General features: G+C 41.7%; 1 protein-coding gene across 1 annotated transcript; it reads left to right on the top strand.

Annotated features, from left to right (window-relative positions):
- Window positions 1-2,921: 2,921 nt before the first annotated feature.
- LOC117821539 lies at window positions 2,922-6,887 on the top strand. The gene is made up of 4 exons (XM_034695908.1): window positions 2,922-4,174; window positions 4,436-4,600; window positions 4,874-4,969; window positions 5,979-6,887. The coding sequence occupies exons 1-4, from the start codon at window positions 3,209-3,211 to the stop codon at window positions 6,297-6,299; spliced, it is 1,548 nt and encodes a 515-aa protein (XP_034551799.1). The 5' UTR covers window positions 2,922-3,208; the 3' UTR covers window positions 6,300-6,887.
- Window positions 6,888-11,327: the final 4,440 nt, after the last annotated feature.

Below are 11,327 nucleotides of genomic sequence, written 5' to 3' on the forward strand. Positions count from 1 at the left end.
CCCCCCTCTCTCCCGCCTCCCTTCCAGCCCCCCCTATTTTAATCCACCTCACTAGCAAACATACATACAACAAAAAAAAACAAAACAAAACAAAGTTCAAATCATATCACACACACACAGATCAGGTTTGGCGGGGCCTTGGTGTTTGGCTCGGCCCTACTCGTTGGGGGCCCATCGGGGCTGGGTGGGTGGCTGGTGTCCCTGTCCCCCTCCGCCCCCCTGCTGCCCCCTCCCCTGTGGGGGCCTGGTCCGCGGCTGCCCTCGGGGCCGGGTTTCCCGGGGTTCCCTCGCGGTCCTCTTGGGGGGGTGGGGTGGTGCGCAGCTGGGGGGGTGTTACTACGGCAGCCATTGGGGTGTCCCTCCATGCCCCCGCGGCCTGGTCCATCAGTCGCAGGGCATGGGTGGGGGGCGTGGCTTGGGGGAGTGGTCGGGCCGTCTGGGGGGGGCAGGTGGGATTGGCCCTGCCGCCTCCGCCCTCCCCCCGCTCCGGCGCGCCGGTTGGTGGGCTCTGGTCCTGGTCCTGCCCGTCTGCCTGGCTGTCTGCTCCTGGTGCCGGGCCCCCTCGGCCCTGGTGGCTCCTTTGGCTCCGTCTTGGGGGGCTGTGGGGGTGGTGTTGTGGAGGTGTCCCTTGGGGGGGCTGCGGGATCTCTCCCCCCTCGCCCCCCTTTCCTCCTACTGGGTGACCTGGCGGTCGCCCTGGGTGCTCCGGCGGTACCTGCTTGCTTCCGGTCTGGGTCCTTGGCTTGTCCCCTGGCCTGGGTCTCCCGCGGCGGGTTGGGTCCTTCGGTCTGACTGCTCTTGCGGCCCGGGTGCTGAGCCGTACCGCTCGGCCGGTCTGACCCAGGTGGTTTCACCAGTGGTGGTCTTGTTACACAAATAGAACACAGCACGGCGGCAACCCTCTGCGACCCAAGCTTCAGTAATGATTGTGGACACTAAGGGTTGCTTAATCATTAGTATCACCACACGGATTTTCTTTTTGGCATCATGGTGAGATGGTCCCTCTCCATCTAAGTGTGTTAGGTCTCTCTCTCCTTCTCTCTCCCTGTCCCTTTGTATATCCTTATGTAATCTTTCTTTCACTTTCTCTTATTTTTTATTTATTTATTTTTTTTGGCCCACCTAGGTGTGCACGCCCTCTTTTACAGAACATGATATTAGCTGCCAATAAAAGATAGGCCAGAGTTCTAAGAGGGATGGTGATGGTTGCATGCACACAGTCACAAACACAGAAGAAAAAGGCTTTCTTTCTTTTCTTTTGCTGCAAGAATAAATTGCATGAATATTTGACAGTTTGTGACAAACATGACACAAACCAGAAATATATATGCAGACAAGAGGAAGAAAGAAAAAAATAAAGAGAAGAAAAAAAAAAAAAAAAAAAAAAAAAAATGAAATAGCAAATCCTCTGGGCACTTCCAGAAAAATGCACAAACTATGCTCGGTATATTGGGTGTTTGCTGATTTACCATGTAAATATCGATCAGCATTGCATGTCATTCAGCTTGCAGCACAATGCAAGGTACCTGATCTTCAGAAGTGTGGCTATGAGGGCGCACTTGGTCCTTTGATACAAGACCTTCGCACTCTTGAGCAAGACGGTGTATTTATCGAGTGTCTTGGCAAGTCAGTTCAGGGTACCATCTTGTGTGTTGTTTCTGACAACCTAGCAGCTCATGCATTAGCAGGCTTTGCACAGTCCTTCAGATCAGGTTATATTTGTAGGTTTTGCAATGCCACAAGAGACTTGATTCAGTCTTATAATGTTGAGGATGGGGAATTTAGTTTGAGAACAAAAGCTGGCCATGACAGTAATGTGCAGGATGTTCTACAGGGCAATGGGGAACTTCAGTTTGGTGTCAGAGGAGACTGTATCCTGAGAGAGAATTTGCAGTATTTTCACACCACCACTGGTTTTCCACCTGATGTCCTCCATGATCTGGTTGAGGGAATTGTACCTGTGGAGTTGGCGCTGTGTATCCAGGAGATGATTCGACTCAAATATTTTACACTTAACCATTTAAACAGAAAGATTTTGTCATTTCCGTACCAACACACAGACAAAGTTGACAAACCAAAACCGATCTCAAAGAACTTTGCTGCCAAGAGAACCATCGGTGGTAATGGCCATGAGAATGGCACATTATTAAGACTACTCCCATTGCTGATTGGTAATACAGTTCCTGAGGGAGATAATGTTTGGACTGTATTGATGGATTTGAAGGAGATTGTGGAGCTGGTGCTCTCTCCTGCATTCAATGATGAATCTATCCAGTATCTCCAGACAAAGATACAGGATCACAGACAAATGCTTTTGGAGGTGTTTCCTGAGTTCAGACTGCGCCCTAAGCATCACTTTATCGAACACCACCCACATCTCATTCGCTGTTTTGGGCCTCTTGTCCAATTTTGGACGATGAGATTTGAGAGCAAACATTCCTTTTTCAAGCAAGTGGTACAACACACAAAAAACTTTAAAAATGTGTTGAAAACTCTGGCAACAAGGCATCAACATATGATGGCATACCACCTCAGCGCACCTTCATTCTTCAAACCAAATCAGCAGACGACAAATGTCTCTTCTGTCAGTGTTGCACTACTCCCTGAGGTTGCAAAAGAACATATCAAACAAAAAACAGACAGCAGCATGATTTATAGCACATCAAATATTGTTATTACTGGTACAAAATACAATATTGGCATGTTTGTGTCTGTGGGACAGGAGGGGGGACTTCCTCAGTTCAGCAAAATTGAACAGATCCTCCTTGTAAATAATGATGTAACATTGCTTTGCCAAACACATAAGTCATGTTACATTGAACACCTAAGATCATATGAGCTTTTCCCTGGGACCGTAACTGTCCATACGATGTCAGAGCTCAATGACACCTCACCCCTCTTTGCCTACAGTGTTAGGAAAATTGCTGTTGACACCAAAACGATTCATACTGCTGCATTGAAACCAGATTTGATTGTACAGATTCCACATCCTGATTCCAGACTTGTGTACCCAATGCATTTGTGTTCGTCTAAGCCAAATTCTTACATTGCCTGTGGTTTTGATATTACATGTTATTTTAAGATATTTAAATACCTACAAATGTGTAATGTGCGAAATCAAGTTGTTGCAGTTACTATATGCATTGAATACATCTAACTTTTTTTTCTTTTTTTTTTTCTAACGACTCTTTATGTACTTAAACCCCAGATGATGTCAACAGCCAAGAAATTCCTGCTACGTGTATACCTTTCATCTGATGTTGCCGTGAAGTTAACCCTGTCTGAGAGGCCCGAATCTGTGGAGGAGCTCATAAACATTCTGAAAGAGAAAGTCAAGCAAAGACTGGACTTTGAGTTCACACTACAATACGAGGATCCAGACTTTGACGGTCAACTCAGCTGCCTGGTTGATATTAATGAGTTACCAGAGAAGGGCACATTAAGAGTTGTCAGAACAGAAAGTGACACCAGCTCCTGTGCAAGTTCTGACACAGACATCCTGCCTCATGTGCCTGTTAGCCACCGCCTAAAGACTTGGCCTGATGTTTTCCCCGTGCCCACCTTTTCCTATGAGGTGGAGCATGTCCTTGCAGAGGGAAATGATCTCTTTGAGAGCTCTGGAAAGACTGTGAAATTAAACAGGGCCCAGAAACATAACATCTTGGAGACGATGGCTGCAGCAATGCACAGCTACAAATCCTATCCCAGTGACAGAGATGTGGGTGTGGCAGCTGAAGCGCTTGTCAGAACACATCCATGTCTTAAAGAGCTAGGAAGTGTGAGTGGTTGGTATGGTTGGAAAGTTAGCCTCAAGTTTAAGATGGGGAATTACCGCACAAAGTTGGCCAGATCTGGTTGTCTGGAGGTGTCTATCAACACTGGCAAAAGAAGCAGGAACAACCCTGACAGAGACAGTCCCCACACCAACATAAAAAGAGCCAGACGAGCAGAGGTAAACTACCTCCCAGACTTTCCTCGCGGAGAAAACCAGGCTAGTCTAGAAGGAATGAGACTACAGATTACACAAGAAGTGGCAAAGAGTGACAAGGACAAAATTTTAATTGAAAAGCTGATGCAGACAACCTTTGCCCTTCGTCGTCAGGAGATTGTCCAGGAAAGTCCACTGGTAAAGGACATCCTGGAGCGATGGCCAGCCCTTCAGATGGAAGCTCAGGTAAAACAATCTGTCAGTCTTTGTAGTTTTTGCCCACCTTATAAATCTTCATTTTCATTCATGAGGACCTCCTAAGTATTTGTCATTGTTCTGTAACCACAACAACATTACATTCAGTATAATTATCAAATTTAATGCAGCTCTGTTGTTTTAAAAAGACTAGAAAAATCAATACAATTTCTACTTTCATATCTAGTGTTAGTCTTCACACTCCTTATGGTTTTATGTTGTTGTTTTTTTGTTTGTTTTTTTCTCTCCAAGGTTTGTGCTGAATTCCATCGAATCGCAAACATAAACCTTCGGAACCAGTTTTATTCAGAGCTTGACCGGCATACACCACGACTTCTGGCGGTGTACAGACAGAAAGCGGGACGCACTGGCAAGGCCTCCGAAGCCCTGCGCAACATTTTAAAGCTGTATGATCAGGTAAGTTATATATGAAATAGGTCTAGTTCAAGATTTGCAAGGGATAGCAAAGACTGAATTTCACACTATTGTTGTTGTGCTAATTAGTCAACACAAGTTACGTTCATTTAAGGTAACAAAAGTCAGTTTCTGTGACAGCTTTGACGCAAGGAAGGCCAATCGTACACTGTAGTGGAAATTCTGGCTGTTCTTTCATTAAGTACAGTATAATAAAATACAGAAATCCAATGGATCAGGATCTGCACTTAATGTACATTTTTCTTGTCCTTCCAGCAAGTACAGGATATTGACATCAAACGCACCACAGCACTTTGGGCCCTCTCAGCGTACCTATGTGAAGATGACCCAGATTTCTACAAAACTTGGAATGTAAGTAATCCTTATTAACAGACTCAGTGGATTCAACTAATCTTTATTAAAAATGTGAATGCTCCCCTTAACAATCCACAGTTATGTTATACTCCAGACATCATCATTGATCATCATCTAATGTAATGTTTCTTGAAGCATAATTTGATAAGCAACACAAAAAAGACATTTTTAAAGGCCTTACAAGCAGTTTGCTGAGGTTGAGCGCTTAATGTATGGCAGTCATTAGGTTTTACATTAATGTTTTTCATAGGGCAAATAAATAATATCGGATCCTTTTTTTTTGGCACGCTTTCCACAGTGTGTCTCCATTATTGTCCTCAGAGTAGACTACCTTCAGTTTATTTCACTGTCTATAGTATCTGAAGTACCAAATGGTAGTGATGGACAAGCAAAGCTTCGAGAAGCAGTAGATGTATTTTTTTACTCCTCTAGATGGCGCTCTCTGTTCAACAAAGGGTTGAAAGCACACTGAATTGCCATTCATTGAGCCTTCATTTTTAAACCAAGAGCGCCCTCTAGAGGAGTCAAAAAATCTACTGCTTCGCGAAGCTTTGCTTGTCCATCACTACCAAATGGTAAATGCCACATGACCTGTCTGTGCCTTTTCTATGAGCACCTTGCTTATCAAATGTTTCCATAGGGACTGCTGCATTGCATCTTACAAACATCTAAGTGTCTCTCTGCACTGAAAATTTTTAAAAGGAGGCCATGTCCAGCATGCATTAAACTGAACAGAGCAGGTTTACTTGGAAGTCGGACACTGGAATGACATACAGTCTTCTGTTTTTTTTCACGTTAAAATCCCCATGTACCAAGATATTCTAGAAGCAATTTTCAAGGTAGCCATTTACAGACCTAGGCAGCATGCTAGTCATTGAGTTTCACAGAAAATCATTTACTGTACATCTTAGTTGCTAGCTACTGTCTTATGATGTTATCATCTTTAATATATATCCTATATCTAGTTCCTTTCAGTAAACGTGAACCTTTTTCATGCATATTTTAGACTGAGGAGACAGATGAGCCAGACATCACAGACACTCCTGTTGCCCTCGTCATGATGGTCACCGAGAGCACCTTGGAAATGGTCCCCTTCACCCCCGACAGCTTTTCCATTGCGGTGGAGGACAACATGATGATCATGAGTATCTCCAGATTCTCAGATGCATTCGCAATGGTATTTGGCTTGATGTATGTCCTGCACTTGGACTACCCCAGCAAACTCACCAACACTTTTACATTCATCCAAAAAGTGGTGATGGGGCTTGATGATGGTAAGCCACTGAAACCCCGCCTACTCAGTCTAAAACATGACCTGCTCCAGTAAGAGTTGGCATTGTTGCAAGGTGTGTGTAGGAGAAGAACTACAGCACACCAGTTTGTTTTAAAGAAATGTTGTTGTTGAAAGCATCTTAAAGTTTACAGCAGGTGGGTAATGTTCCGTCAAACAAACTACCTCAGGTGCTCATGTTTGCACTTTATTGTTTTCATACAACACAGTTGTGTTAAAAAAGTGTTAAATTATAATAACGTCTTAAGTTTCATTATGCTTGTCTTTATCACAGAAGACTATACATTTTATTTACTTGTTTACTTTTCTTTTATTTTCCATTTGAACTAACATTTTTTTGCTGAAAATGTACATGTTTTAAAATGTATGTGTTTTAAAAATTTAGCTGTTTGAAATCAAGCACTTTGAAGCTCACTTGTGAGCTTTCTTATTGTGTATTTTTGTACAAAGAGATAAAGTTAAGGTCAGCTAAACAGTAGATAAGAGATGTTCATGTGCTCTATGCTAAATTTAATGTTCAGCAAAGGTTTTAATATCTTGCTGTGGGTTTAAAAAAAACACTGTTATGATTGTGTTTGAATTTAAAAAACTGAAATGAATAAAAAAAATAATTGACCAGTTGAATATTTGTGTTTTTAGTGAGGGTTATATATATATATATATATATAAAAAATAAGTCCTGCAAAATTGTAGTCTTTGAGTTTGCGAGCTTTAACAATTCAAGTTCAAGAAAGCAAAAATAATTAGGTTGGGAACATCTAAGATATTTACATCTGTTAATGAATATAATAACGTTCAACAAACTTAAAATGAAAAAAAAAAAGGGCAAAACATTTAAGTTTTGAGTAAATTAAAAGTTTATTGACTGAATACAACAATTTTAAGTACAGTTAACTTAAATACAACAATAATAAATTGGAAACTTTTAAGTTTGAGCAACTTATAATCTTTCCTTAACTATTTACTCAAAAATACTAGTTTGCTAACTTAAATATTTCGAGGTAATCGGTTTCCACAAAGATTTTGAGTACTCTGAACTTATTCGGGTTTACAGTGTAGAGGTAAAGGGAAAAAAGTGACACACTGTCAGCCCTCACACACATCTTCAGTCACTTCATGCTACAGTTTTTTAATATTGCTTTCTAGGTCACTGAGCCTCTTGAGCTGGTGGGGATGGACTTGGTGGGTAAACTAACAGTAACAGAAGGTGGTAATCAGTACATATGTGTTATGGTTGATTATTTCACCAAATGGTCAGAGGCCTACCCACTCAAGAGTAAAACAGCAGATGAGGTCACAAATTGTATTATTGATTTCTTTTACAAATTTGGTGCACCCAAAAGACTGCTAACAGACCAGGGCTCTGAGTTTCAAAGCAAGGTACAGTCATGAAGAATTCTGAGTCTTTGGTGTGTTACTTCTGTGATGCTGACTTTCCTATTTTATCCAACCATAATTACAAGATCAACTTTGGGTTGTGTGAGAGGCTGGGGATCAAGAGGAGCCTCTGTGCTCCTTATCACCCTCAGACAAATGGCCTTGTGGAGAGACTGAATGGGACAATACAGAGGTAGGTTTTCATTTACATTTAAAATAATAATCAGTCACAGCAAACATCATACAGAGGTGACTTTATCTGATCAATAATTAAAGGTCTCTCTCTAGAAAAGCCCAAATGCTTTCCTGCCTTTTCATGCTTGCTCTGAATTGTTAAGGTCCCTCAACAAGATGGTTGCTGACCATCCCAAGATGTGGGACAAGTATCTGCAGGCTACAATGTTCAGTTTAAGGACAAAAAAGCAGCTGACAACCAAATACAGCTCCTATTTCCTGATGTTTGGTAGGGAAGCAAGGTATCCCTCTGAGGTTCCACTAAAATACGAGGTAAGTTTCTCTCATGTTCACGTCCTTAATTGTAATGAATTTGAATCGCTTCAGCTTTTTCTCCACTTTGCCTGACACTGTTGCTGTGTTTTATGTCAGGTAACAGAGGAAACCATCTCTAACCTGGTGCACAACGAGGACATAGCACAGGGCCTCAAAGACACTAAAAATACTTATGAGGAGGTGAAGAAGAACGTGAGAAAATGCCAGGACAAGGCTAAGAGGAAGCGTCTCGAGGATGGCCAGGAGGACAACTTTAAGGTTGGGGACCTAGTCCTAAGGAAAAACATTAGGGATGCACAACGCAAAGGCGGAAAGCTTGGACAGGAGATGTTGGGACCCTTTCAAATAGTGAGAATAGAGGACAAAAGTGCTGACCTGGTGTCTGAAAAAGGCAAGAAATCTCACAAAATTAACATTGATCAATTAAAACATTATGTCCAGCCAGAGGAGAGGATCCCTCACAAATTGAAAAAACTACGTTCCTCTCCTCTGGCTGGACCATCACAAGACACGCCACCAAAGGAAGACCAGCACAACTTCTTAAAATTAGTATTTTACTTCACCTGCAATGTTCTCACTTTGTAAAGACACTGGTGCAGCTGAATGAGCACTGACGGGTTCACAAACGGTAAAGGTGTTGGGATTTCACATTTCATTTCTCATTTTGAATTGCTTTATTGTTCCTGAGGTGTGATTAACCAAATGTTTGACAGTAATGTGAGCTTCTTTGATATTTCACCTCTCCTTACAGATTGAGTGCACCAGCTGCCCAAAGTGGTACCATACGTTTTGCACAAGCAACCCATCAGTGGAAGGGGACTATTTCTGCAAAGCTTGCCTGTCATAATTAATGTCCGGACTGTCACCAGTTAATCCAACACCAGTTAAACCGTGACACCGGCTTTGAAGGTGTATCAGACCGCACAGCTCTGCAGGACTTCTCGGTCTCCGACACCGAGAGCTTCTGGGCCGCAGTGGGACGTCAGAGACAACCACTTGATCCTCCCTCAGCTCGGTGCAGGACTGTGACCTGAGCCGAGGGAGGATCAAGTGGTTTGAGGGAGGGAAGCTAAATGTGTCTGGTAAGATAACACAGGAGTAATTGGGTTTAAAGAGTTGGTTGTTGAAATACACAGACTCTGTATTAGTAGATTGTTTTTCATACTACCTTGTTAGAAACATTTCAAGTAAACAAGTCCATATACAGCTGAGGCATCATCATGCAAAGTCACCCTTGTGTGTCTAAAGGTACACTGTAAAAACTGGGATTGGGGTTCATTAATATTTACCAAATAAATCTTAGTAACCTATACATAATAAAAAAGATTATGTGCAGTTTGGAATCACATTGAGCTGAATTCAACAAATTTCAATCATTAATTAATTACATTTTACTCAGTTTTCTCCAATTTAAATCAGCTATGAATCCTTGAGTAGAATTTAATCATATTTTATCAGGAAAGTCAAAAATGCATATAACTGAAAAATTTTACTCATTGGGAGGTATCTGGTTTTCTTCACCTTACGCACTTCTACCCAAGTCATTTTGTGCCACATGGATAATTGGACATCCGCCATTATTTACCTCCAGCCTCCGCGCACTGCCAACTTCCATAAGGTAAGACTTGTTTAATTATTTTTATCAATCAAATCAATCAATCAAGCTTTATTTATATAGCACCTTTCATACAAATCAAGTGCAACCCAAAGTGCTTTACAGCGATTGAACACAAGAAAGAAGCAGAAATGAAACAATGGCAAGACATTTTAGGGGACAATAATAATAATAAGAAAAATAGTAATAATACAAATTAAAAATAGGAACAGCATAAAATTAAATAAAATAGAGACCAATGCACACCAAAATAAAATATGTGTAATTTAAATAAGTTAAAGCATTAAAATTAAGAATAAAAAAGTTAAGTCAAAGAACAATTTATAACCAAGTTGCATTGTTTTGCGTTAAAGAGCTGTAAATCAAAATTATGCTATAATTGACCGAGTCTGTCATCTTTGATTCGACTCAAAACATGGCAAGGACCCAAAAAGTCAATGTTTAAATTTACTGCATTTTCGTTTAATCAAGTCTTTTATTATGTTTGTGCACGCTCTGGCTGGTGTTGTGCTAACGTAACCCGTAAGTTCACAGAGTCTGTAACTTTTACTCTGTTACAAAGGACCTTCTCTTTTGGCTGTAAAATCTAAAAGTGTTCTTGCTATTACAGGATGCTGATGAAGACCATGTGTTGCAGGACCTCGCTCTATAGAGAATAAAAATCTACCACATCAAGACTGATACGTCAAAGGGCCCCGACGACATCGGTATTGTGGTAGAGGGCATAAAAGTCCTGACCGCTCTGGGCAACCTTCCAAGGGCTTGTGCCATGCTCACTGGGTTGGCATATGCAGTCAATCTTGCTTATCCCAAGGAGCTCAGGTACACGCTGGAAGTCTTCCAGAAACTCCTCCTCGAGCTGGACCGTTCAAAGCTGACCCCAAAAGTAAACAGCCTCAAGAATAAGCTACTAGCTTAAGCTAAAGGACCCTTGCAGAATGAAAGGGAAGTGTTAAGTCACTCAACTGGTTACCTTCAAGGCTTTGTTTAATGCTTGAGTTTTGGTGCTGCAGGTGGTTGTTTTTAGAAAAATCCATCAACCATACTTACTTGAGGGGAGTGGCATCGTGTGTGTGACTTAATAGGCAGCTGTTCTTTTACCTTGTGATGTACTGTGTACATTAGGGATGCAAATTGACATGTTTTATTAAGGAATTTGGATTTGCACAAATGTATAATGTGATTGATCAAGTGAGTCCTGTTTTAGCAAGTAATGAAGAAGTAAGGCACATGCTAGTACTTCTAGCTAAACTTCTCAGGTTAAAAAATGATTGTGGTCAATTAAGCCACTGGTATTTTGCACAAATAAATGTTTATGCCTGCAGTTCTTTTTATGTATGGTGATTTGTTGACCCAATTTTAGTAAACTGTGGCACAAAGGAGGCATTGGGTGCTTCTCAAAGCTCTAAACTGCAGTCTCCTCGCTCCTCGGCCGAACCGGAAGTACTTACCGACGCGCCATTTTAACTTGCGTCCCAAAGCTCTAAACGCTCCTGGAGGAGAGAGGAGAGAGGAGCGAGGAGACTGATCCGAGGAGGGATAATCGAGGAAACACGAGAGCA

The sequence above is a fragment of the Notolabrus celidotus genome, chromosome 1, assembly GCF_009762535.1.
Source record: "Notolabrus celidotus isolate fNotCel1 chromosome 1, fNotCel1.pri, whole genome shotgun sequence".
In the NCBI taxonomy this organism is placed as follows: domain Eukaryota; kingdom Metazoa; phylum Chordata; class Actinopteri; order Labriformes; family Labridae; genus Notolabrus; species Notolabrus celidotus.